The following is a 26,634-nucleotide window of genomic DNA, read 5'->3' as shown; positions in this document are numbered from 1 at the left end:
GCGGAGCGGCTGGGCCCGTGAGCCATGGCCACCGAGCCTGCGCGTCCGGAGCCTGTGCTCCGCAACGGGAGAGGCCACAACAGTGAGAGGCCCACGTACTGCAAAACAAACAAACAAAACTACAAATAACAAATGCTGGAGAGAGTGTGGAGAAAAGGGAACCCTCCTACACTGTTGGTAGGAATGTAAATTGGTGCAGTCATTATGGAGAACAATATGGAATTTCCTCAAAAAACTAAAAAATAGAGTGCCATATGACTCAGCCATCCCACTCCTGGGCATATATCCGGACAAAACCATAATTCCAAAAGATACATGTACCCCTATGTTCATAGCTGCATTATTCACAATGGCCAAAACATGGAAACAACCCTAAATGTCCATCGACAGATGAATGGATAAAGAAGATGTGGTACATATATACAGTGGAATAATACAACTCAGCCATAAAAAAGAATAGAATAATGCCATTTGCAGCAGCATGGATGGACTTAGAGATTATCATACTAAGCGAAGTAAGTCAGAAAGGGAAAGAAAATACTATATATCACTTATAATGTGGAATCTAAAATATGACACAAATGAACTTATCTACGAAACAAAAACAGACTCATGGACATACAGAACAGACTTGTGGTTGCCAAGGGGGAGGTGGGGGGGGGAGGGATGGATTGGGAGATTGGGGTTAGCAGATGCAAACTATTATATATAGGATGGATAAACAATAAGGCCTACTGTATAGCATAGGGAACTATATTTAATACCCTGTGGTAAACAATAGTGGAAAAGAATTTTTAAAAGAATGTTTATATATGTATAACTGAATCATTTTGCTGTACAGCAGAAATTAACACAGCATTGTAAATCAGCTCTACTTCAATTTTTAAAAAAGGCACACAGAAAGTTAAGATGACTTCAGAAGAACTAATTGTATCCTCTGACAAAAGTTGATCAGTTTGGGACCCTGAACATTTCTGCACACTACCCCCCCACAGTGGCCCATTAATTACTTTTCAGAATATTGCAAGTTGTAACCAGAGACCGAGTCCCCAGAGGCCTGCCTTCTCTAAAACCCATTGCCTTTCTTTCCCCCCTTAATAGTCCATTCGGTATTTGAAAGCTTAGTGGGCTAATATTGGAGTGAATATTCTAGTGACAATGATTCCCTCTTTGATATGGTAAGAATAATTATGATACAGAAATAGTCACTGTTTACCTGTCACTTCACCATGCCTACAGCTTTGTGGCTAGTACCTCATGACGCTCTTGCAGGGTGGGCCTGTTACTGTCATCCTCGTTTTCTTGATGAAGAAATAAGCTCAGTGAGGGTGGGTCACATCTGTAGACATGCCTCCCAAGTAACAGTTTCCTTTCTTTGCTCTTTTAAATGGGGTGTAACTTACGTCCTATAAAATGAATGTCCTAAGTATACTGAATTTCCTTGTGTCTGAGGCCTGCTGCTTGGTGGGGTGGGGTTCATCCAAGGTCATTCCTTACGAAGGGCCTGTCCTGATCATCTCAGCCACCTTGTAAAACTTTAGTGTATTCATTGTATGGACACTGGTCTTCCCCCCTCCAGCCCCTAGCGGAGCATAGTTGAAAAAGCTGCTGTCTTTATTTTGCAGTGTTCTACAAGGGGGCAGTGTGATTACTGACGAAGAGGAAGCCTCTAAGAAGATTTCTGACCAATTGGACAACATTGTGGACATGCGAGAGTACGATGTGCCCTACCACATCCGCCTCTCCATTGACCTGAAGATCCATGTGGTGAGTGGGCTATTGCATGTGGGCAGTTCCTGATAGCCAGGAGGTGATACTGAAGGATAGATCCATAGAGTTGACTTCCTTGGACAGGTGTAGAAGTCTTTAGTTAATGCACCACACGTCCTGCAGGCTCACTGGTACAACATCCGGTACCGAGGAAGTGCCTTTCCAGTGGAAATTGCCCGCCGCGATGACCTTGTTGAACGACCCGTAAGTACTACTTGCATTTCTTCCATCTTAAACTTTCCAGTTGTTTTTGGAGAGTGAATTCTGCGCTGAAAGGTGAATTTGATTCAAAGGTTTGTTTGCTTCTTTTTCCTCAGATACCTTCTTAAAAGAATTATGGGGTAGTTGTTTTTTTCATCAGTTTCTGACCTGACAGTATAATTTGACTTTGCACACAGACATCACGTGACGTCAGTATTTGAGCTAGGCTGGATCGGAACATTTGAGGGAAAGCTCTGACTTCCATTTTGGGTGGTTAATAGTAAAGTGATATGTTGAAAAGTAGATTCATAACTGGTTTGGGGACAGCTTTGTGATCTTGGGAAAGTCTATACTCTGTTTTCTCACATCCAAAATGAAGTTGTCAGTTCTGTATCATAATCTCCTGTCAGGGTTGCCATAAAGGACAAAATGAGTGATGCATTTTAAAGAGCTTTGAGACTCAGGTGTTCTGTAATTCTAGACTTTTCCTGTGAACAGCTACTCTAGCATTTTTTCATATGTTTAAGTTTTCATATCCTCATGGTATTCTGGACATAGGTCATTCATCCCCAAGATGCCAGTCCCACTTCCTCCTGAACCTTTCCCGGCAGCAGCTTGACTCTTACTTTTAGTAACTGGCAGTAGAGGTGGAGGTGGTGGGTGTCAAGAGGACCACAGGGTCTCCAGAGCTCAGCTTGGTTTGTGGCCGACTTAATGCTACATTTTGTCCCTTCAGGACCCTGTGGTTTTAGCATTTGACATTGAGACGACCAAACTGCCCCTCAAGTTTCCCGATGCTGAGACTGATCAGATTATGATGATTTCCTATATGATTGATGGTCAGGTGAGTGGTGCCTTCTGGGATGTAAGCTCTCTGTGAACAAGGACCATAGCTGGTCCCCAAACCAGAACAGTGTCCACCCTTGGTTAGTACTTTTTTTGTGAATAATGAGTGAGTGGAGGCCACAGAACCTATTCTAACATCCAGCCACGCCCTGCCTTCCAGGCAAATCTGAGGATTAGGTGGAGTGTCTCTTCTTGGGAAAGCCAGGGCGCTTCAAGCTGCGGCAGAGATTTTGTAGCGAGAGTCTCTGGGCTGCGTGTGAGAGGTGTGTCTTTGGTTTTGTGTCTCTAACTCATACTGACTGCTAATGAACTTCCCAGGGCTACCTCATCACCAACAGGGAGATCGTCTCAGAAGATATAGAAGATTTCGAGTTCACCCCCAAGCCAGAATATGAAGGGCCCTTCTATGTCTTCAATGCACCTGATGAGGTAGAGGTGTCACTTGGGAAACTGCCTGATGTTTGGGGTAGAGTGGGAAGGGGAGGCAGGCCTGGTGACCCTCTTAGGCCTCAGCATTCCTCTAATCATAGCAGCAGCTGGACTCAGTCCCCAATGGTTGGTCCTCGTTCACCTGGAGGCCCTGTTGGGTTGGAAATAACAGGCTCACGTGAGGTTGCTGCTCCTCAGCTTTGGAGAGCTGCCTGGAAATCGCTTGAAGGAGAGTAAAAGCAACCCTCTGACTGCTAAGATTTGTTGAATTCAGGTTCATCTAATCCAAAGATGGTTCGAACACATCCAGGAGACCAAACCCAACATCATGGTCACCTATAATGGGGACTTTTTTGACTGGTGAGTCAGAACGGGGGTGGGGGGTGGGGGGGGAGGAGCACCGCTGGGTGGCGCGGGCGGGCTCCGCACTGTGATTGAGAGGAGTTCGCGTGAGGCGTCCCCTGGGGGCAGTCTTCCCGGTCTCTTAGGAATTAGAGACTCACTGCCCCACGTGCTTGTCCATCCTCTCATCATTAGGCCGTTTGTGGAGGCCAGAGCAGCGGTCCATGGACTGAGCATGTACCAGGAGGTTGGGTTCCAGAAGGACAGCCAGGGGGAGTACAAAGCACCCCAGTGCATCCACATGGACTGTCTCAGGTAGGCCCCACAGCTCACCTGGCAGCTGGTCACAGTGTCTCATGAGGGCTTCCTGTGAGTGAGGTCCAAGGTTCCCTTCTCACACACGCTGGTCCTGTCCACAAGAAGTAGCTCCCATCATCTGAGAGAACAGTGGCTGCCGGCTCTGCCCAGGTCCCGGGATGTGTCTTTCATCATTTGTTCATCCTTCATTCAGTCAGCAAACACATGCTGAGCACTGGTCCTCAGGGTGTGGAAACCAGACCAGAAAGAAAGACCTGGTAGAGTGAGGCCCGGTGCTATGGGAGCTCGTGGAGGGGCCTTGGCTTCCCACACGAGGTTGGGATGTGGTAGTCAGGCTCGTGCATGGTGTCCAGGCAGGCTGGGGTATCCAGGCTGAGGACAAGTGTGCAAAGTGGCCCAGAGTGCTGAGGGGCAAGGCTGGAGTGGAAGGAGGTCTCGTGGGCTTTCTGTGCCTGGTGGGGAGGGGTTTTTATCTTGGTGGTCATGGGGAGCCATTGATGCGTTTTCTCTTTAGCCCTGGTGTTACGGCACGTGGATTGAAGGGGCAGGCTGGGTCATAACGTGCACAGGAGTGCAGAGGGCTGGACTAGAGATATTTGAGAGCCGAGGACTTGGGGATCTCTAGATTTGGGGACAGGTGCAGGAGGCATGGTGAACTCTGGTTCTCAGGGCTTGGGGTGGGCTTATGGGGGAATAGAACAGAGCTCGGGTTCTGAGTAGCAGCAGGCCTGGGAGCCCTACCCACGTGGAGGGCCTGGAGACTGTGGGGCACTGTGATGTGGTAAAAAAAAAAAAAAAAAAAGTGATAGTTGATAGATTCTCAAGAAGAGAAGTAAAAGAGAAGCGGGCACCCTCAGTGGAGGCAGCAGCGCCATGGAGGCCCCAGTGGGGCATTTCTGAGGGAGAGGACGGCCCACAGGGCAGAGAGGCCAAGGAAGGTGAGATTGGATGCTGCCAGTAAGAAGATGTGGGTCCTAGAGAGACAACGGTGTGTGTCGTGGGGGAAGAGGTGGAGATGGGCGCGAGGTGGCCTGGAGTGTTTCTGTGCTAAAGGGATGGTGCAAGAGGATGAGGAGAGTTTGACGACAGGGTGTGAGGGGCGGGGAGAGCAGGGCAGAGCCTGGCTGTAGAGGGGACAAGCTGTGGAGGGATCCAGAACGCCAGGGCGCAGGTTCCTGCCTGCCCCCCTTTGCGTTTCTCTGTGAGGCTGAGAGGAAGGCCGTGGGGCTGGAAGGACTGGCTCTGGCATCTCCTTGTTGGTGGGTTTGTCTGTGAAATTGACTGGATCCGGGTGAAAGCTTTTCACAAGGGGCCTGCACCACGTGACGCCTTGGAGATCTTTGGGTGCCCATCAGGACCCTGCATCTTCCTGTGGTGTGTCCGGCTTTGCAGCCTCTCACAGGTTCCTGGGCTTCGTCTCAGAATCATTTCTGGCTTTTGCTCTTTCTCATTCCCAGGTGGGTGAAGAGGGACAGTTACCTTCCCGTGGGCAGCCACAACCTCAAAGCAGCTGCCAAAGCCAAGCTGGGCTATGACCCCGTGGAGCTGGACCCCGAGGACATGTGCCGGATGGCCACTGAGCAGCCCCAGGCACGTGCCCTGCCTCGCTGAGTCGCCCTTCGGCTGGCGGTGGTGGCCTGCCGGGCGCCTCATTGACCTTACTCTCTGATATTCTCTCCTTAGACGCTGGCCACCTACTCGGTGTCAGACGCAGTGGCCACATACTACCTGTACATGAAGTACGTCCACCCCTTTATATTCGCCCTGTGCACCATTATCCCCATGGAGCCCGATGAGGTCAGTGCCTCTCCTGGCCCGCTGCCTGCCAGGGGTGGTCCCAGGCAGCTGATGCGGACGCAGCCGTTGGAGTTTGGTGTTTGGCTTAAAGCCTGGCGTTTCCCCCGTAGGTGCTGCGGAAGGGCTCCGGGACGCTGTGTGAGGCCTTGCTGATGGTACAGGCCTTCCACGCCAACATCGTCTTCCCCAACAAGCAGGAGCCAGAGTTCAGCAAGCTGACAGATGATGGCCACGTGCTGGATGCCGAGACCTACGTGGGTGGCCACGTGGAAGCCCTGGAGTCGGGCGTGTTCCGCAGCGATATCCCCTGCCGGTTCCGGATGGTGCGCCCCTCCTGAGGCTCCTGAAGCTGGGTCTCTTCCCGCCAGTGCTGTGGGCGGACCCAGGAAGGACCCAGCCCACAAGGGCTGAAATAAAGCCCTTGCCCCTTGGGCCCCTTGCCAGCCGTCCTTTGTCTGGCCTGCCCTTTAGGGTGCTGTAGGGCGAGCACTTGGCTCCTTCTGGAGCATTCTCTGTGTAGCGTCCCACCTGAGGCAGGTTACTTGGTGCGAGGGCATTTTCCTCTCTTACTCATGTCCTCTCTTGGTTGTTTGTGTTAGAATCCTGCTGCCTTTGACTTCCTGCTGCAGCGGGTGGAGAAGACCATGCGTCACGCCATCGAGGAAGAGGAGAAGGTGCCCATGGAGCAGGTCACCAACTTCCAAGAGGTGACGCACGGGGGGCTGGAGGGGGGACAGTCCGCTTACACGTCTCGCCTTGCACATTGGCTTCTTTCATCAGCATGTTTATTGTGCACCTATTGTGTGGTGGCGCTTGGGCGCCGAGACAGAGGACACGGGGCCTGGTCTGGTCTAGTTAGGACAGGAGAGCGTGGTGCTCGCAGTGATGCTCGCAGTGAGTGACTCGATTTGGTGAGGTGGGAGAATTTCACAGAGATGGCGAAGGCTTTCGGGACAAAGTGGTGTGATGTGGGAGAGAGGAAGGCAAGTGAAGGGTTTCGTGCCAGTTTACCTGAACTGTATTTTGTAGGCAATGAGGAGCCATTGGAGGATTTTAACTTTTTATTGTCAAGAGACTTTAAAAAATGATGGTAGGAGTTCCTACAAATTACAGGGCAGAATATAGTGACTGTAAAGTCCATCACATAATGGTTAGAAAATGCCATATGCAAAGCGTGTCACATGACTGGAGGCCCCAGGCACCTCCCACTTCGCTGTCCTGTTCCTTTGGATGCGGCACATCTTGGGTCTCTGTCAGGTCCTGCTCAACACTTTAACATATTCAGCTACTTTAGTACTTTGCAGTTCTTACCATTTCTAGGATTGATTTCAAGAAACGCCTTATAACAGATTCACCAGGCAAAATTCAAACAAGAACGTGTGCACATGCTCTGCAAACCATGAAGTACTGTGCAGCTCTTGTCAGCTGCAGCTATCATGTACTTTGGGAACTCTCTGTGAACCAACCTGAGAAGGGAGTCTAGACTGAATAACAAATAGGAGTTAAAGAACAACTTGAAAGGAACAAAGTTACTACTTTCTTTTTTGAGGGGTTGGTGTGGGTGTGGGCGCAGCAGGCGGGATCTTAGTTCCCAGATGACCAGGGGTCAAACCCAGGCCCCTGGCAGTGAGAGCACTGGGTCCTAACCACTGGACCACGAGGGAGTTCCCAAAAGATACTACTTTCACGTCCAAGAACCAATGAAATGAGTGAGGGGTGAGGCTTAAGGTATGCTAACTGGAGGGACTCCAGACACCTTAGTGAATCTGGATGTGAACTCTTTCTAGGTGACAGGTAGTATGTCTTAGTAGCTGTCTCCAAAGTCCCTGAAACTTCTCTATAGGGTGGCCCAGGGTCTTTAGGGGAAGGGCAGCAGGTTCACCTTTTTGTTCCTGAGTGATCATCCGGGCAGTGGTATGATGACAGCTGGTGGGAGGTGTCAGCTGGGGGCTCACAGCGACATCTGGCCTGTCCAGGTGTCATCCCCTGTCATCCCAGCCTTCCGCCCCTTGTTTGGGTCGTCTTCATCTTCCCTCCAGAGCAGCATTTCAGACCTTGCCTTAGCACAGAGATGGATGGGGGATTGTTCTCCAAATGGCTCATTTGCCTGAGATTCAGTTAGAAACAATAAGTATTACGTTTCTGGTATTTCCTGTTCTACTTGATAGATGTTCCTTTTAGTCATTTTTTCCTTACTAGCTTGAGTTTGACTTCTTTGGAGGGTTTTAAGGAATTTTTTAATACTAAGGGCAATTTTGCATTCAAGTGATTTTCTAATGTGACTTTACCAAAGTTAATGTATTTCATAAAATATGGCTACCCTTCTGATTGATGTTTTTCTTCTGGTTAATTTTTGCATAATTTAGATGTTTTCCAGTTTATACTTGAATGTCTAGAGATTGGCAAACTATAGCCCATAAGGCCTGTTTTTGTACAGTCAGCAAGCTAAGAATGGTTTTCATATTTTTTAAATGTTGTAAAAAAATATGTGATAGATTGTGGCCACAAAACCTGAAGTATTTATTATCTGGCCCTTCACAGAGGTTTGCCGACCCCAGATCTAAAGGTTTTTTTTTTAGCCAGCTTGTCTCAGAATGCCAGTGTATTCAATTAAGTTACCTAATGAGTGTTAGATAACTCCTAAATACAGTAGTTCTCAAATTTTAGTGCTGCATATACACTTTGGATCAAATAAGTACATACCTAATGTTCTGGTTTAGCTAGGTGTTACATTTGGGGAGTGAATAAAAATAAAACAAAAATACGCGGCTATCAGAGCCTGTTCAGCCTTTTATCGTTTCAGTGACTGTTTTTGTTTTTTAGGACAATATTTTTATTTCTAGAAGCTCTATTGGTTCTTTTTCAAATGTGCTTTATTTCTTTAAAGTGGACTTTTTCTCTTGCTGTTTTATTTATTTTCTAATTTTAATTTTTTTTGAAGTATAGTGATTTATGTTTCAGGTGTACAGCAGTGTGATTCAGTTATATATATATATAGAGATATATATATATACACACACACATACGCATACGTATGTACATAACATATGCATATATTCTTTTTTTTTTTTTTTGCCTGTGCCGCGTGGCTTGCAGGATCTTAGTTCCCCAACCAGGGATTGAACCCATGCCCCTGCAGTAGAGGTGCAGAGTCCTAACCACTGGACTGCCAGGGAATTCCCTATATATATATATATTTTTTTTTTCATATTCTTTCCAATTATAGGTTATTACAGGATATTGAATATAATTCCCTGTGCTATACAGTAGGTCTTTGTTGTTTCTCTTCCTGTGTTTTAGATTTTTGGTCTTTATTGTCTTTAATTAGCCTCATTTTAGCATGTTTACTCCAGGAGGTTACTTCTCTGACGTTCTCAGGGGTCTCCTCCCACTGTGTCTTCTCTCAGTCACGGTGGGTGTTTTTTCCCCATGCTCAGCAGTTTTGGAATGTGAATTCCTCTTCAGTAGGAGGACTGTCAGGTAATTTTACAGTTTCTTCCTGGTTCCACAAAAGTGACACAGGCCTGATGTCCCTTCTTATCTGGTTCCTTGGCTGGAGGGTCTCAGTCTTAGTGGAGAGTTTAATGCAAATCACAGACCTCTTAGCACCCGTGATGACAGATGCTCAGGGAAGATGCTTTCTTTGCCCAGAGCCCAGAATGCACATGGTTTTGGTGAGCAGACTTGTTCTAGTTTATTCTTTTATGGAGGTGGCCTTTGAGAGTCCTGCCTTTATTTGGGGCTCTGTGTTTTGTCTCCCTGTTGTGTGTAGCCTGCCCCTCCCTGAGGAGGCATGAGAAGTGTGAAGGAAAGAGCTCACAGCACAGGCCTGAGGCCGCTGACCTCGGAAAGGCCTGCTGCTCGGCTGCCCTTAGCGTCTGGGAACTCGGGTTCCAGCAGGTTTCTCGCTTCCCTCTGATAGGAAGGCCGCACGGAAGCTCAGTTTCTTGTGCAAACAAGGTGGTCTGTGTGAGCACCTGCTTTCCTTCTGGGATTCCGGGTTTTGGTCCATGCAGGCAGAGCTGCCTACGTGAACGGCCCCCAGTAAGAACCCTGGGCAGTGGGTCTCCACGAGCTTCTCTGGGAGACAGCGCTTCTCATGTGTTGTCATGGCTTGATGCTGGAAGAATTCAGCTCATCCAAGCTTGAGCCTGGGCTCTCCCCAAGCGCCTTTTTCCTTTGCTGATTGAGCTCTGTGTCTTTTCCCTGTGAGTCACCAAACCTGGGGATGGTCTTGGGGACCCCAACACAGGGCCCGGCCCTGCCAGGCACCCATTGAGTCAACTCACTGCTCTGGTTTTGAGTCTGCTCATCACTTTTGTTCTCTGGGGATGACTTAGAAGCTCAGAACTGCATTTACAGGGATATTTTTCACATTTCATTTAGGATTTCTAGGTGTTTGGCATTAGGAGGGTTTTTAAGCTAATAGCCTTGGCTGGAAACAGAATCTGATTCATTGGTTTATAAAGTAATGCTGGAAACAGTCTAGCATCACAGTTCAGAGCAGGTGTTTGGTCTAAGAGGGCCCGTTCTTGAGCCCATACTCACCTCTCGAAACTTCTCATCCATCAGATGAGGGATTGCTGGGATGTTGATGTTGTGTCACACACCTGCACCATGGGGGCACTCGGGGCACCCAGGAAGTGTGGCTCTTGATAATCTAGCTGGGTCCCCTACTTGCTAGCAGATGGGCCGTGCCATGTGAGGCCACAGACTCTGCACTTTTCTCCCGAACCCCAGAGTTCTTTGGGGTGGAGGCTGCTGCTTCCCGTGATGCTGTCCTGTCTTTTCTTGCAAGTCCCCTGCACATCCAGGGCCTGGTGTTGGTGCCTGTCATCTGTCGTCCGTCTGCAACCCATGGTGCTTTCTCTGTCACTCTGTACAGTCTCCAAGTTTTCGTCTTGGTCGCCAGCCTCCACTTCTTTCCCCTTTCTCTGTAGGTGTGTGATCAGATTAAGGCCAAGCTCACCTCCCTGAAAGATGTTCCTAACCGAATTGAGTGTCCCCTTATCTACCACCTGGACGTGGGGGCCATGTACCCCAACATCATCTTGACGAACCGCCTGCAGGTGAGAGAGATTCTCACATCAGAATCAAGCTCTTTTGCCCAAACCCTAATTGCTCCCTTCCTGTCCCCTCACAGCCCTCTGCCATGGTGGATGAGGCCACCTGTGCTGCCTGTGACTTCAACAAGCCTGGAGCAAACTGCCAGAGGAAGATGGCCTGGCAGTGGAGGGGCGAGTTCAGTGAGTGTCCGCCCTGGGTGGTGCTGCTCAGCAGGGAGCCCAGCAGGGGCTGGGTCTCTATCACACACTCTCTTCCCATCACCCCTCCCAGTGCCAGCCAGTCGCAGCGAGTATCATCGGATCCAGCACCAGCTGGAGTCAGAGAAGTTCCCTCCCTTGACGCCAGAGGGCCCAGCCCGGGCCTTTCACGAGCTGTCCCGCGAGGAGCAGGCTAAATACGAGAAGCGGAGGCTGGCAGGTGAGCAGTTGGGACAGCGCGCATCTCCACAGGCTGCGTTTTCTCTGACTTGAGTCTTCGTTGGGCTGTGTTGGTGTGTCACCCCTTGAGGTCAGTCGAACCAGTTGTTGAACTAGATGAGACCACTGGGAACTAGTTCTTCCTATAGGCTTCTTTTTGTCATTTATCCTTCGGTGCGTGTTCAGCTACCAAACCCTCCCTGTGGTCTTCATGTGTTTGGTCCGTTCATACGGGGCTGCCGTTTCTTTGATATGCTTCGCTAGCACGTCTTTCTGAGTTTTCTGCTCCTTTGCATTAACCTAAAAAGCCACGTTTGTTGGCATCCATTGCCTAGCTTTCTTGGCTGTGTCCAGGAGGCCTGTCTGCTGTGTGGAGTCTCACGTGCCCCCTACTCTCAATTGTGCCTCAGATTACTGCCGGAAGGCATACAAGAAAATCCACGTGACCAAGGTGGAAGAACGTCTTACCACCATCTGCCAGCGGGAGAACTCCTTCTATGTGGACACAGTGCGTGCCTTTCGGGACAGGCGCTACGAGTTCAAAGGTCTCCACAAGGTGAGGCTGACCTTTGTGAGGTCGGAACAGAGTCTAGTTTCTGAGGTGAAAATCCTTGCTTGGCGCTGTCTGGATGTGTTACTCCCCACCTCTGGGCTGGTACCTGCATTCAGACAATAAATGTGCAGTTGTTCTTAACTTTGAAGAATTAAGGGCCTGGGGCCTCGCAACTATTCTGAATGATTGCTTTTAAAGTAATTATCTAGAGCAGTGGGTCAGCAAACTATGGCTGGGCCAGTCATTTTTATAAATAAAGTTTTATTGGAACTGAGCTGCATTTGCCCGCAGCAGAAACTGAGGCCTGCATGTGTACAGTACACACCATGTGGCCCTTTACTTTGCCAACCTCTGACCAGGAGGAGTGAGGGGGGTGTTTTTACTGACATGTTTGATCCAGGATTAGGATTAGGATTAAGGGAAATACATAGAAATACATAACAATACCTCAGTTGTAATATCAACAAATAATTGTGTTCTATTTAAGCAAATCATGTTTTTCTGAGAGACCTTCCTTCACTGCTAGACTCAGTGAGTCTTCACATCCCACCCTGCCTTGATAGACTGTCATCATTGTGCTTTATTATTATTTAATGTGCTTTATTTTATTATAAAAAAGTTATTATTAAATGTGCTTTATTTTTATTATAAAAAAGTTATTATTTTTAACTTTTTTGCCTTTTTATTATGATAAAATATACACAACATGAAATCTAACATTTTTAAGTGTACAGTTCAGTGGCATTAAGCAAATGCACATTGTTGTGCAGGTGTCACCACCATCCCTCTCCAGAACTCTTCATCTTGCAAAAATGAAACTCTGTTCTACCTTAACAATAACCCTCCATTCTGTACCTTCTGTGGACTTTGGTCACTCTAGGGACCTCATATAAGTGGAGTCCCACAGGATTTGTCCTTCTGTGACTAGGTTATTTCTCTTAGCCTAATGTTGTCAAGGTTCATTCATGTTGTAGCTTATGTCAGAATTTCCTTTTTAAGGCTGAATAATATTCCATTGTATGGACATAACACATTTTGTTTATCCAGTCATCCATCGGTGGACAGTTGGGTTGCTTCCATGTTTTGGGTATTGTGAATATTTCTGCTGTGAATTATTCACCCATGGTGTACAGGCATCTCTTTGAGATCCTGCTTGCAGTTCTTTTGGGTATATATCCGGAAGTGGAATTGCTGAATCGTATGGTAATTGTATTTTTTTTCTTAAAGGAGAAAAATTTTATTTTACTTTAAAATTTTTAAAAAAATATTTAATAAGAGTTTCAGAACTCTTTTTTCTTTTTTAAATTAATTAACTTATTATTTTTGGCTGTGTTGGGTCTTCGTTTCTGTGTGAGGGCTTTCTCTAGTTGTGGCGAGCGGGGGCCACTCTTCATCGCGGTGCATGGCCCTCTCACTATTGCGGCCTCTATCGTTGCGGAGCACAGACTCCAGACGCGCAGGCTCAGTAGTTGTGGCTCACGGGCCCAGTTGCTCCGTGGCATGTGGGATCTTCCCAGACCAGGGCTCAAACCCGTGTCCCTTGCATTGGCAGGCAGATTCTCAACTACTGCACCACCAGGGAAGCCCTACTTCTAAATTTTTAATTAATTTATTTGGTTGTGCTGGGTCTTAATTGAGGCCCGCTGGCTCCTTAGTTGCGGCATGCGTGTGGGATCTAGTTCCCTGACCAGGGATCGAACCTGGGCCCCCTGCATTTGGAGTGTGGAGTCTTAACCACTGGACCACCAGGGAAGTCCCGGTAATTGTATTTTTAATCTTTTGAGGAACCACTATACCTTCTCACTTTATTTTAATTAAACTATTGAGTTACTTGTTCATCTGTCTGCCTCCTCAGAGTGCCGAAAGTGTAGTGACTGTCTTGTTCTTTAGAGTCTAACATATTACCTGGCACATAGTAGGCACTCAATAAATTTCTTAATTTTTTTTGTTCTTTAAATACCAGACCTTTAAAAGAATTTCTTCTCACATTGGACGGGGAATTTGCTGAAATATTTATGACCTTCTTTGCATTTCTTTATCAGTTGCTCTTACTAGGGACCTCCTGAGTAGCTCTTGTTTCCCTAGTTAATAAGACACAGATGGGCCTGGCTTCTTGTCCTAGGGTACCTCAGGACGGCCATTCGCATCGCGGAAGCTTGGCAGTGCGGTGTCGCCGGCCCCCCACACTTCCTGTCAGCTGAGACTCGCTTCATTTCAATGGAGCAGGGGGAGCTAAGCTGCCAAACGCCAGCCTCACAGCTGCTGGGGCTGAGCTGGGGGAGCTGAGCTGCCTGTCGGCCTCCTTGAGGCTCAGCGTCCCGGGAGGTACAGCCTGTGTTGACACGAGGGCCAGGTGTCACCATGTTGAGCCTCCCACCCCGACCCCGGCTGGCACTGGGCGCTCCTGGAGTCCTGCGTGCCCCCTCCCCACCCCCTCAGCACTAACAGCCTGATGTCTTCCCGTGTGATACAAATCCTGGGAAGCCTTTCATTCGCTCAGCACGTTTACGGAGTGCCTGTTATGTGCCCGACATTCTTCTAGGTACTGAAAAGGTGTCAGCTGGGGGAGTAAAGGTGAAATGTTCTGAGATGCAAGGAGAATGTCCGGTGTTTGACCACTGTGACAGCATGTAGCCTAGCAAACGGAAAGAAATGCTGCTCGGGCAGGAAGTGAGTTCATACGCCCCCGAGCGTCCATGTCTGTCACCGTCCCTAGTGGCTGTGTCTACTTTATTGAGGTAACATTGACGTGGGATAAATCTGACCCTTTCAGGTGGGCAGTTCTATGGATTTTGACAAACACATACAGCTGTGTAACCACCACCACAGTGATGAGAACATTTCCTTTGCAACCAATTACAGTAGCACACGGTCCTGGTTAGCGTTGCGGTGTCCATCTTCCACCGCTTGGTCTAGTGTCTGGTAAACAGTTGTGTGTTCATAAGTATTGGCTAAGGGGTAAATTGTTATTCTAAGATGTTGCCTCTAATGACGTGCACTTTGCTTTCAGTCAGTGGTTTGTGAGTTACGTAGTTTGAGAGACCCTGTCACTCAGCTTGTCCAGTCTATTAATAAGAGAGTAAATGGAATGACAGGACTTGGACTGGGAGCCCCTGGGCCTCTAGTGGAGCGAAACCCCTGCCTCTGTCACTGGTCTTCAGGCGTGGATTTCATCTCCTTCTCCAGGTAGCTGCCGGGTTCTGGGTTCTGTCCCAGGAGGCTGAAGTTGCCCCACGTCTGAGGTGTCCAAGTGAGTTGTTGCTGTCATAGAGTATTTTCTCCTAGGCCATAGTCTCACAAGAAATAAAAATGTAATATCAATATATTCCTTTGTGTTCAGCATTCCTTTCAGGATATCTGTCTTACATGGGGCAGTTCTAGATTGAAGGTGATTCTGGATTGGTGAGAACCAAGCGTGCCGACCCTGTGAGGAACAAGTTGATGTTTCTGTGTTAAGTTTCTCGGGTGTGATAGCAGTATTGAGATTCTGTGGGAGAGTGTGCTTGTTCCTGGAAGTTGTATGCTTAGGTATTTAGGGGGCTCTGGTCATGAGAGCTACATCTTCCCATTGTTTGTGCCGAGAGAGAGAGAGAGAGAGAGAGAGAGAGAACGGAATAAAGGAAATATGGCACAGAATATCAATAGTGGCCCCTCTTGCATATGGTCTTCACTCTACTTTTTTTCAAGTTTCCTATAGACTGGAAATTTGCAACATAGTAAACCTTGGGCCACTGGCCATAGAGAATGTGAGCTGGAAGAGTGGGGGATGATCACCTTGTGTGGGTCTCAGGTGTGGAGAAAAAAGCTATCTGCGGCGGTGGAGGTGGGAGAGGCAGCGGAAGCAAAGCGCTGCAGGAACATGGAGGTCCTGTACGACTCCCTGCAGCTGGCTCACAAGTGCATCCTCAACTCCTTCTACGGCTACGTCATGCGCAAGGGGTAGGCTCCTGCCCGGGTGCCTGGTGGGGCCGGTGGGGCTAGTGGACGAAGGGAGGAGCTGAGATGCGTGGGGCCCATGGGCACGAGTGAGGGGAGAGGCAGGGCCCCAGTTCAAGAAATGTGGCAGAGCAGGTTGGGTAGGGGTGGAGGTCACGCTGGCTCAGAGGGTCCTGGGCATCAGCGGGGTCAGTACTGCTGGGCGTGTTCTTCTGAGCATCCTGGGCTGCAGACAGTGGTGTGGTAGTTTCTGGCATACGACCAGTGAGGGGTGTAAATAAAGCCTTCTGAGAAGTCGAGAAAGCCAGGGCCGGGTGTCCTAAAGCCCCATAGAGACTGTGCCCATGATCAGAGGCCAAAGGGAGATGAGGCAAGGTGGGGCCTGTGTCCATTGGACCGACAGCCAGGTGGGTGGGGGCCTCGGGAGAGCAGGTGATCGAAGGTGAGGCCTAGCCCCTGTGGTTGGAGACTGGGAGGGTCGGCATGGCGGCCTGGAGAAGGGGAAAGGTGGTGATGGGGCCAGGGACTGGCCTGAGGGGGAGAGGCCTTGATTCTCTGTTGCTGCTTTTTAATGGCAGAGAGGGAGGGGCTGAGAGCAGGGCTAGAACCGGAGCAGAGTTCCCTGGGGCAGGAGGGCCTGGCCTCAGGTCGCTTGACACCTCTGAGACCCGGTGTGAACACTGAGCCAGGTGGGCTGGTGTTTTCCCTGAGAAGTCAGGGGATGAGAGTGGGCTTTGGGAAAACAGAGGAGGCGTGAGACGGTGCTGGGGAGAGTGGGAGGGGACTCAGGGACACACGGCCATCTGGCTGGTATTGAGAGTCCTGCTGAGCTGAGGTTGTGAGCTGTTGCAGTGGCAGCATGTGGCATCCTTCCAGAACTTTCCTGAGCGGAGCCCTGCACCTTGAAGTAGGAACAGAGGAGTGTCCTCAGCACAGAGCTAAATTCAGCCTTAGTTCTTCCCTGCTTCAGATGTCCCCTTCTCCCAGCCCCAACTCTAATGACCCTCTAGAGGGAGCCCCTCCCACCCCCTCTGCTGTGACTGTCCCTCCCAGGGCCCGCTGGTACTCCATGGAGATGGCTGGCATCGTCTGCTTCACGGGGGCCAACATTATCACCCAGGCACGGGAGCTGATTGAGCAGATTGGGTGAGTGCTGCACTTGGTCAGCTGCTGAGGCTGGGTGGGCCGCGGCCTGGTGGGGAGGCCGGATGGCTGGGGGAGAGAAGGGACAGGTTGATGAAGATAGAGCTGGAGAGGGGCAGGTCTTTCGTTCTGTGGGTTCACGACCAGGGGAGCCTTGTCCACCGTAAGGACTTGACAAGGGGGTTCTTGCTCTGTAGGCGTCGATGTCCACCATCCATGTGGTCTCATTTCTCTGTTTCCCTGAAGGAGGCCCTTAGAGCTGGACACAGATGGAATATGGTGTGTCCTGCCCAACAGCTTCCCAGAAAACTTTGTCATCAAGACGACCAGTGTGAAAAAGCCCAAGGTGACCATCTCCTACCCTGGGGCTATGTTAAACATCATGGTCAAGGTGAGCCTGCGTCTCCAGTAGGGGGCTACCGTCTGGGCTTGGCTTCCTCGTGCCACTGCTCTGACGGGGATTTGGGAAAGGGGGCTGGGCTGGCTGTCACTGACATGCTCCCATCCTGACTTCAGGCCTCCCTGTCTCCAACGTTCAGATTGTTTTTCTCTAGCCTGAGCATCTGTCCAGAAAACGCTATGCTCAAAAGTTACCTGAGTCTACATTCGCCTTCAGCGTAATACCCAGACTTACAGAAAAAATGCAAAAATAGAATAGAGAATTTCTGTATATCCTTCAGTCTGCTTCCCTTAATGTTAAGTAAGATCTTTTATAAACCGCAGTGTAATTGTCAGAATTAAGAAGTCACCTTGGCACCACACCGTAACTCAACTACAGCTGTATTTGGATTCCCCACTTTTTGTGCACTGCGTTTGGGCGTCCTGTCTCCTTAGTCCCCTCCAGCCTGGCAGCCCCTTGGTCTCTCTGGTCTGTTATGACCAGGACACTTCGATACTGGTCAGGTGCTTTGCTAACTGACCCTTAATTTGAATTTGTCTGTTGTTGTTTGTTATTAGACTGAGGTTATTTGGGGTTTTTGGAGGAACACTCCAGAGTACATGCCCCGTGTTGGCATTCTGTCAGGGCATGGTGTTGGGACCTGCACTCCCGCTGCCTGCTGGCTTCCCAGTGTCACGTTATTGGAGTGAGCCAGTGAGTCCACACTCCCAGGAGGAGTGGCAGAGTCTGGCCACATAGCAAAGCCACCACTGTAATTAGTAAAGACAGTGGAGGAGATACTTTCGAGATTCTGCAGATGTGCCGTTTCGCTTGGAACCTTCGCCCCCTGGTTTTAGCGCTAGCAGTGGTCTCAGCAGTGGTTACAGCAGGCATCACTCTGCCCAAGGCGACTCTAGTTCCCTCATTCCTTGAAAATTATTCATCGGAACCTTCTGTAAGGAAGAGCTGCCACCCTTCCCTCCCACTTACTCCCTTGCTTGTCTCTTTATTGAGTCATTTGTTAGGTCAGTGTGGGTTTGCGCATGTTTGTTCTGTTGGGCCACAACCCAGTTCTGTCCTGGCAATGTTTTGTTACTCAGCTTGTTCCCCTTTGGCCGCTGGGGGCTCCTCCATATTCACCCGCGTGTCCTTGAGACATGCCCCATTCTGGGGTTTGGGTTTGGCTTTTTTTGGAGTACTTTCTTACTTCCTGGGACTACAAGACACTCCAGCCTCATCTTGTATTTCCCCTGTCCCACCCTGGAATCAGCCATTTCCCCAAGGAGCCTGGCTTCCTTTTATTGGAGAGTGGTGTTAGAAACCGAGATGGGGTCTGAGGTGTCACTGCTGCTCACAGCAGATTGGCTAGGAAATGTGTGTGTGTATAATAACCCTGCACACATGAATGTATGTTTATTTCTCTCTTTATCTGCATATATATTTAAAAATATATAACCTGAGTCTATTGATATATCCAGCTCCAATCTATTCTCTTTTCCTTATTAGTAACTTCTTTCTCCTGTTTCTAGTTTTCCTAATGTATTTATTTATTTGTTCAACCCTAGTATTTGTGTAAAATAGGTTCAGAACCATGTGTCTGTGAGCAGTAAGCTCACCAGCTGCAGTCGAGCGTTTTATCTTTAGTCTTACACCACCCAGGCAACACAAGGTTTGCCAGAGTTTCTTAAGCCAGCCCTCTGGCAGGGTTCTGTCATGCAGCGATAATGAAGTTAAGCTCGTTTGTCCCAGTCTGCAGGCTCTCTTGGGGTCACCCTAGATCCTGGTTGAATGTTTTTTAATTTGCCTACAGTAAAATTCACTTTTTACAGGGTGAGGTTCTGTGGGTTTTGATTCACACATAGAGGTGTGTGTCCACCACCACAGCGCAACACAGAATAGCCCACTACCCCAGAGGTTCCTGGGTGCTGCCCCTTTGTTGTCAGCCCTTCTCCTTACACCCAAGCCTGGCTCCCCAGCATGTCCTTTGTGTGATAGTTTTGCCTTCTCCAGCGTGTCCTATGAAAGGAAACATGCGTGTGACTTTCTGGACCAAGCAGGATGCACTTCATTTTATCCACGTTGGACACGTGTCAGAACTTGATCCCTTTCTCTTGCCAAGTGGTGTCCATTGTATGGAAGAGCCCCAGCTCTTGGCTGATCTGTCCACCCCTTGGAGGGCAGCTGGTGGTTTCCAGGTTTGGACGATCACAAGTGAGGCTGAGCCCCTCTTCATTCTTGCTGTGCAGGAAGGCTTCACCAATGAGCAGTACCAGGAGCTGGCTGAGCCTTCCTCGCTCACCTATGTCTCCCGCTCAGAGAACAGCATCTTTTTTGAGGTTGACGGACCCTACCTTGCCATGATTCTTCCAGCCTCCAAGGAAGAAGGCAAGAAACTGAAGAAGAGGTAGGAATCCCACAGACTTTATGCTTAGGAAAGGAAATGGATAGACTAGGTTTAACAACTCCTCCAGGAAGTGGACCAGGAGCCAGGATGGGAACAGACCTCAGTTCTAGTTTTTTGGCCTTTTTGATTCAATTTGGAAAGCTGTTCTCGACACTGATGCTACCAACTCTGTTCTCCACCTGTTATATTCTGGTTCTACAGATGGCAGGCCCTTAAGTCATTTTTAGTTTGGAGAAGCATAAACCTCAGGATGGAGAGATGTTTGCTGCTTGATGGATGCTAGAGGGGTGGGTAAGAGCAGGAGGAAGGCCGAGGGCGAGGAGAAGCAGCCAGCATCCCAGGCTTTCCCTCTCTGCTGTGCTTGCCTGTGTTTCTAGGTATGCCGTATTCAACGAGGATGGTTCCCTGGCTGAGCTCAAGGGCTTCGAGGTCAAACGCCGTGGGGAGCTGCAGCTGATTAAAATCTTCCAGTCCTCAGTATTCGAGGCCTTCCTTAAGGGCAGCACCCTAGAGGAGGCGTATGGCTCTGTTGCCAAGGTGGCCGATTACTGGCTGGACGTGCTGTACAGCAAGGTAAGGCCACCCTCCTCACCTGGCTCTGAGGGTCCTGCAGTCAGAGAGGGTCCTGGTGAGCAAGGTGACAGGTGAACTCAAGGCTAATAATTCTGATGGGCTCCCACTACTTCCTTAGTTCCAGGGCCTCTCAGAATTCCCCCTTAACTTCTATAACCAGTGACAGAATTCTGTGAAGGAAACAAATAGCATGATAATGAACGAATTGTAAGCTGTTTGTCCTCAGATAGGCCCCCTGGACTCCTCATCGCTGAAGGAAGCTGCTGGCTCCTCAGTTGGTCCAGCTGCTGTCCGGCTGGCCTATGCCTCTTTTCCCTGCTGGTTCCTCCTTTCCCCATCTTTCTTTTCCTTTTAGGAGAAAAATCAATTCTCTGTCTTTTCTCTTTTTCTGCAGTCTTTGTGCTAATAGCTCAATAAACGTTTCTTGATATTTTTCTGCACACTTTAATAAAAGGTACGATTTTGTGTGTGGTGTAAGTGTTGCTGTATGCTGGTATGAGACAGCCCTATTACACTGCTGCCTTCAGCTCATCAGGCTAGAGAAACGCAGACTTTCACTTGGAGGAAAGTCTCGGGTAGCCTCACGGTGGTGCTCCCTTCCTTCTGCGTGACGTTTTGCCCACTGCCTCTTTCTCCAGGCAGCTAACATGCCTGATTCCGAGCTGTTCGAGCTGATCTCTGAGAACCGTTCCATGTCTCGGAAGCTGGAAGATTATGGGGAGCAGAAGTCTACATCCATCAGCACGGCCAGGCGCCTGGCTGAGTTCCTGGGGGATCAGATGGTGAAGGATGCAGGGCTGAGCTGCCGCTACATCATCTCCCGGAAGCCTGAGGGGTCTCCGGTCACAGAGAGGTACGGGTTTCCAGTGTTAAGGAAGGAATTCCTTAAGGGTCTCGTATGCTCACATTGAAAACCTGCATCTGTTGTGGAACCTCTGTCCTTCCATAGAGAGATGAGCTTCCTTAAACAGTACAGGGAGGGATTTCCCTGGTGGTGCAGTGGTTAAGAATCCACCTTCCAGTGCAGGGGACGTGGGTTCGATCCCTGGTCGAAGAACTAAGATCCCACATGCCGTGGGGCAACTAAGCCCGCATGCCGCAGCTACTGAGCCCGTGCGCTGTAGAGCCTGCTCGCTGCAAGAAAAGATCCCCTGTGCTGCAACTAAGACCTGATGCAGCCAAAAATAAATAAATATTTAAAAAAACAGTGTAGGGATAGTCTGGATTTAGAAAAGGGAGGAACTAGGCCTCAGACCCCCTGCAGATCAGATGACAAGAAGGCTTTCTGGGGCCCTGGTGGGACCCCTGAGAGAGCGTGGTGAGCCCATCCACCTGGAGCTCAGAGAATCTGGGTTCTTGGGAGACCAGACTGAGAGCACCCTCTCAGTCAGGCATAGGGGAGTGGGGATGTCTTGGAGGGTCTGCTACGATGGGCCCCATCACACGGTCCATTTCAGGTTTAGGACAGGACTCCAGATCACTCACACCCCCGAGGAGACTGATGCTGTGCTTTTCGAGTTGGGATGATTGAATCACAGCTACGTGTTACATCACTGATAGAGCAAGAAAAGCAGACTGCAGGGCGACACATGCAGTGTACTTCCATCTGTTTAAGTTTACACACATAGAAAGTACTCTTATTTTTTTATGGGTACACAAAATAGTTCTATAAAGCATGCATGGGATTGATAAACACCGAGAAAAATATGGTGTTTACTTCTATATGAGGAGGGTCAGGAGAGCTGCACTGGGGACTTCATCGTCATCTTTATTTTTTCATCCATGAAATAAAAACGGCAGGGCCAGTTTGATAGGACTGGGTGGTGGGTGCACAGGTGTCTGTTGTGTTCTTTCTAAGTTTCTTCATGATATTTCACAATAACAAATACTTCCTCCAATGAAAGAAAGGGGTAGTGACAGTTGCCCTATTGCTTTGCTAATGATGTGAAAACTGGCTTCATTTTCAGGTGAGCAGGTGGGCTCTCTAATATTTTACCCAATGAATAATAATTTTTTAAGTGTTTAATTACATACATGCACATGAATATATAACTTATGTAAGGACACTTGTATAAATAGCTCTGTTAACAGTGGCCAAACACAGACCAGATGGCCAATGGTAGGGGATTGTACATTAAACCGTGGTATTTTAATATGATGAAGTATTCTTTAGTTATTAAGTATGATAAACATCAGATATAGGTATAGTTTATACAAATAACTACAATAAATAGAAACATAGGTTACAAAGTAGGTCATAATAACTTATTTCCATGTAGAATATGTGTGTACTTGATAAGTGCTATGACCTGGTTTAGGGAGGTTTTCACATTGTTGAGTTTTGTGTCTCTTCTTGCCCAGGGCCATTCCACTCGCCATTTTCCAGGCAGAGCCCACGGTGAGGAAGCACTTTCTCCGGAAATGGCTTAAGAGTTCTTCCCTTCAAGACTTTGATATTCGGACAGTGAGTGTTGGTTTTTTCCTACTCTCAGAAGTTTAGGAGGAAAACTAGACAGGGCAGAGTATCCCTGACTCAGGTCTCCTTTTTGGCTGGAGACTTCACTCTTGATTTCCTCCTTTCTGTTATGTAATGAATGAGGAAATAGTTACATTTTAGGGCAAAACTGGAGAAGCTAAATGTTGGGGAGGCCCTTTTAACTGTTCTCTTGGATGGACCAAGGCTTGGGGTCTGGCACAGGGTTCCCGTGCTGGCTTGGCCCCTACCAGCTCTGATCCCGGGAGAGTCGTTTACACTCTCCACTTCAGTTTCCTCCTCTGCGAAATGGGACCTTTTACCTTAGAATTTCTGAGAGGGTTAAGTAAGACACGTGAAGCATGCCGCCGCTGCTGCTTTTCTCTCGCACACCCCGCTTGTTGCTGGCTTCCTGCGCGCTCAGATTCTGGACTGGGACTACTACATCGAGCGACTGGGGAGTGCCATACAGAAGATCATCACAATCCCTGCGGCTCTGCAGCAGGTGAGGTTGAGAACTGGTGGAAACAGGGCGCAGTGTGACCTAAAAGCTACAGAAACCTGGGCCTGGCCCAGACTAACAGCATCAGACAAGTGATCGATCTCACCTTTATGTAGGTGAAGAACCCAGTACCACGTGTCAAGCACCCTGACTGGCTGCACAAAAAACTGCTGGAGAAGAACGATGTCTACAAGCAGAAGAAGATCAGTGAGCTCTTCGTCCTTGAGGGCAAGAGACAGGTAATGGGGCCTGGCCCAGGCCAACAGAGGCTGTGACGGTTGGTGCTGGGCAGTGTCCCACGGGCACACAGGGCACCAAAGTCTCCACACTGCTGTCCATAATTTTGGATGCTTCCTTCCATTCAGGCATTTACAATGTTTTTTTTCTTTCTAAAAATGTACACATTGATACTTTATCCTTTAATTCCTCCCAGTGTTCTTCTTTTGTGATAAGAAACTTTGTGAATCATCAGTTTAGGGTGAGGAACTATGTGTAAATGGAGGATATACTAATTAGACTCAGTAACTTGGAATGCATCACTGTACCTTGAGACCTCAGTTGTCTAAACTGTAAAAAAAAAAAAAAAAAATTCTGTTAGAAACTCCAAAAACTACTGAAGACAGTGTAATGAAAAGCACAGCTAAAATCAGAAGAGCAAGAAGAAAATTCTGAGGTGCTGAAAATGGAAGGTGAGCTTCAGCCAGAGCAGTGAACAAACTCACCTGCTAAAAGCAGACGCTCAGGTTGAATGTTTACAGTCTAACTATCTTATTTATAAGAGCTATACTTAAAAGGGCTCAAAATGATTAAAAGGATGAAAAAACATATATATCAGGTAAATATTAACCAAAACAAAGCTGATGTAGCTATATTAATGCCAGACCAAAAAAATATTTAGGCCAAAAAATATTAGTAGGGATAAGGCTGGTATTAAACTATACTGAAAATCACAATTCACTAGAAATATATAACAATTCTAATAGTTTAGTTTCAAATTAATTAATGTAAAAATTACCTAAGGTAGAAGAAATTGACATCTAATCAGTTTGGGATTTTGACACATCTCTCTCAATTGATAGATCTAGCAGACCAAAAACTAGTAAAAATGGGTACAGTTGGAATGACACAATTGCTAACTAGATTTAGTAGCTAACTAGATTTAGTTAACAAATAGAACCTTGCACCCAGTAATTAAAGGATACACATTCTTTTCAAGAACACCTAAAATAAGACTGTCTGTATGCTGCAAAGTGCATTGCGACAGATTCCAAATAATTTATATACAGACCATATTGTTTGGAAACTAAAAAGAAACACATTTATAAGTAATTCATGGATCAAAGAAGTCAAAATGGAAATTAGAAGTACTTACTGAATGAAAATACTATCAAAATTTGTAGTATGCAGCTAAAGAGGACTACAAATAACACATAATCTATTTAAATGCATATAATAGAAAAGAAAAACCAGTAGAAAATTAAGTAAGCTTATAGCTGTGAAAAATTCGAAAACAGTAGAGTAAACCAAGAAAGTAGAAAGAAAGAAGTTATAAAGGCAAGAGCAGAAATGAACGAACAAACAGTAAAACCAAAACCTTGATCTTTGAAGAGACTTATGAAATAGACAAATCTTTGTCAAGATAGGTATTTCAGGTTTTGTTTTAATGAAAACATTATCATTGCAGATATAATAAAGCCTGAAAATAAATAAGTAGTTACCTTTCCTAAACAATTGGAAAACTTAGATGGAATGGATAGTATCCTAGAAGAATTATTCAAATTAACCTAATTATTCAAATTAACCTAACCAAATTATTCAAATTAACCTGCACCTGGTGGTGCAGTGGTTGAGAGTCCGCCTGCCGATGCAGGGGACACGGGTTCGTGCCCCGGTCCGGGAAGATCCCACGTGCCGCAGAGCGGCTGGGCCCGTGAGCCATGGCCGCTGAGCCTGCACGTCCGGAGCCTGTGCTCCGCAACGGGAGAGGCCACAACAGTGAGAGGCCCGCGTACCGCAAAAAAAAAAAAAAGAATCATAATTAGAAAGAAACAAACACTGGACCCAAATGGCTTCTCAGAGGGATTTTACCGAACTTTTTAAACAAATTATTCCAGAGAATAAAAAAAGAGGCTCCTTAGCTCATTTGGTAATCTTGATAACACTTGTTACCTTGGTAACAAACTGACAGGCCAGGAAAAGGAAGGAGTGTTATAGGCCATTGGCAGTAACAAACAACAGGTACAAAAATAGTAACAAACTAAATTTCGCACCGTATAAAAACAGTAACATTGTGTACAAGCAGGACTTATGCAAGGAATGGCAGGTGTTAACTTCAGAGATCTGCTAATTCAGTTAATTTTAGGAAAAATCTGTTCATCATCATCATCAAAAGAGAAGACTTATGGGATCATTTCCAATAGAGGCAAGAAAGAACATTTGATAAACTTTAATGTCTGTTCGTGATAAAACTTTGAGCAGGCAAAGTCATAAAAGATGAGATGTTTCTCTGGTAAAGTCTCTGCCGAAACTCAATAGCACACATCATATTTCATGGCACATGAGAATCATTAAAGTTGAGGAACAGGAGATGGGTGCCTGTTACCATCACTTCTATTCAAAATTGTTTGGAAGTCCTGGCCAGCATAATTCAACAAGGAAAAGAAGTTAAATTTTAAGGATAGAAAGGCATAAAACTCGTCATTTGCAGGTGATATAATTGTTAACACAGAAAATGTAAGGAAACCCAGGAATTGTTTTAACTAGTAAGACATTTCAGCAAGATCATTAGATACAAAGCTGATATATAAAAATCTGTAGCTTTATCTTATACTAGAAACAATTAGGATTTTGTTGTTGTTGTTGTTGATTTTTGGCTGCGTTGGGTCTTTGTTGCTGTGTGCAGGCTTTCTTTAGTTGCAGTGAGCGAGGGCTACTCTTCATTGCGGTGTGTGGGCTTCTCATTGCAATGGCTTCTCTTGTTGCAGAACATGGGCTCTAGGCGTGCGGTCTTCAGTAGTTGTGGCGTGTGGGCTCAGTAGTTGTGGCTCTTGGACTCCAGAGCACAGGCTCAGTAGTTGTGGCACATGGGCTTAGTTGCTCCGTGGCATGTGGGATCTTCCCGGACCAGGGCTCAAACCCATGTCCCCTGCATTGGCAGGCAGATCCTTAACGACTGTGCCACCAGGGAAGGCCGGCATGCAGGATCTTAATTCCCCAACCAGGTATTGAACCTGCGCCTCCTGCAGTGAAAGGCGGATTCTTAACCACTGGACCACCAGGGAAGTCCTGCAAAAAGTTTTTTCATGTAACTTGAAAGTCTAATCCTAAAATTCATATGAAGAACAAGTATAAGAAAAACAAAAACAATTTTGAAGATTAACAAGAGGAAGCTTGTCTTAGTATGTAACAAGACACACAAGAAAGTCTTATTAAGGCAAGACCATACAGCAGTAGCGCTAATAGGTACCCTAGAAACAGATCCAAAT

At 47.5% G+C, this 26,634-nt stretch overlaps 1 protein-coding gene across 1 annotated transcript in view; it reads left to right on the top strand.

Moving 5' to 3' along the window:
* The window catches only part of POLE (DNA polymerase epsilon, catalytic subunit), a 55,018-nt gene that overhangs the window by 7,848 nt on the left and 20,536 nt on the right, over nucleotides 1-26,634 (top strand). The window contains exons 7-29 of the mRNA XM_082853323.1: nucleotides 1,626-1,767; nucleotides 1,894-1,974; nucleotides 2,708-2,815; nucleotides 3,136-3,246; nucleotides 3,521-3,606; nucleotides 3,784-3,903; nucleotides 5,364-5,496; nucleotides 5,590-5,703; nucleotides 5,814-6,026; nucleotides 6,303-6,410; nucleotides 10,644-10,772; nucleotides 10,847-10,949; nucleotides 11,041-11,187; nucleotides 11,597-11,742; nucleotides 15,530-15,678; nucleotides 16,729-16,821; nucleotides 17,065-17,209; nucleotides 19,444-19,601; nucleotides 19,979-20,174; nucleotides 20,813-21,027; nucleotides 22,536-22,638; nucleotides 23,072-23,152; nucleotides 23,266-23,388. Coding sequence (XP_082709449.1) covers nucleotides 1,626-1,767; nucleotides 1,894-1,974; nucleotides 2,708-2,815; nucleotides 3,136-3,246; nucleotides 3,521-3,606; nucleotides 3,784-3,903; nucleotides 5,364-5,496; nucleotides 5,590-5,703; nucleotides 5,814-6,026; nucleotides 6,303-6,410; nucleotides 10,644-10,772; nucleotides 10,847-10,949; nucleotides 11,041-11,187; nucleotides 11,597-11,742; nucleotides 15,530-15,678; nucleotides 16,729-16,821; nucleotides 17,065-17,209; nucleotides 19,444-19,601; nucleotides 19,979-20,174; nucleotides 20,813-21,027; nucleotides 22,536-22,638; nucleotides 23,072-23,152; nucleotides 23,266-23,388 — 3,004 coding nt within the window. The remainder of the gene's footprint in view (nucleotides 1-1,625; nucleotides 1,768-1,893; nucleotides 1,975-2,707; nucleotides 2,816-3,135; nucleotides 3,247-3,520; nucleotides 3,607-3,783; nucleotides 3,904-5,363; nucleotides 5,497-5,589; nucleotides 5,704-5,813; nucleotides 6,027-6,302; nucleotides 6,411-10,643; nucleotides 10,773-10,846; nucleotides 10,950-11,040; nucleotides 11,188-11,596; nucleotides 11,743-15,529; nucleotides 15,679-16,728; nucleotides 16,822-17,064; nucleotides 17,210-19,443; nucleotides 19,602-19,978; nucleotides 20,175-20,812; nucleotides 21,028-22,535; nucleotides 22,639-23,071; nucleotides 23,153-23,265; nucleotides 23,389-26,634) is intronic.

The sequence above is a fragment of the Leucopleurus acutus genome (assembly GCF_964270905.1).
Source record: "Leucopleurus acutus genome assembly, chromosome: 13".
Taxonomy (NCBI): Eukaryota; Metazoa; Chordata; class Mammalia; order Artiodactyla; family Delphinidae; genus Leucopleurus; species Leucopleurus acutus.
The sequence above is the reverse complement of the archived record's forward strand: the minus strand, read 5'-3'. Positions and strand labels throughout refer to the sequence as shown.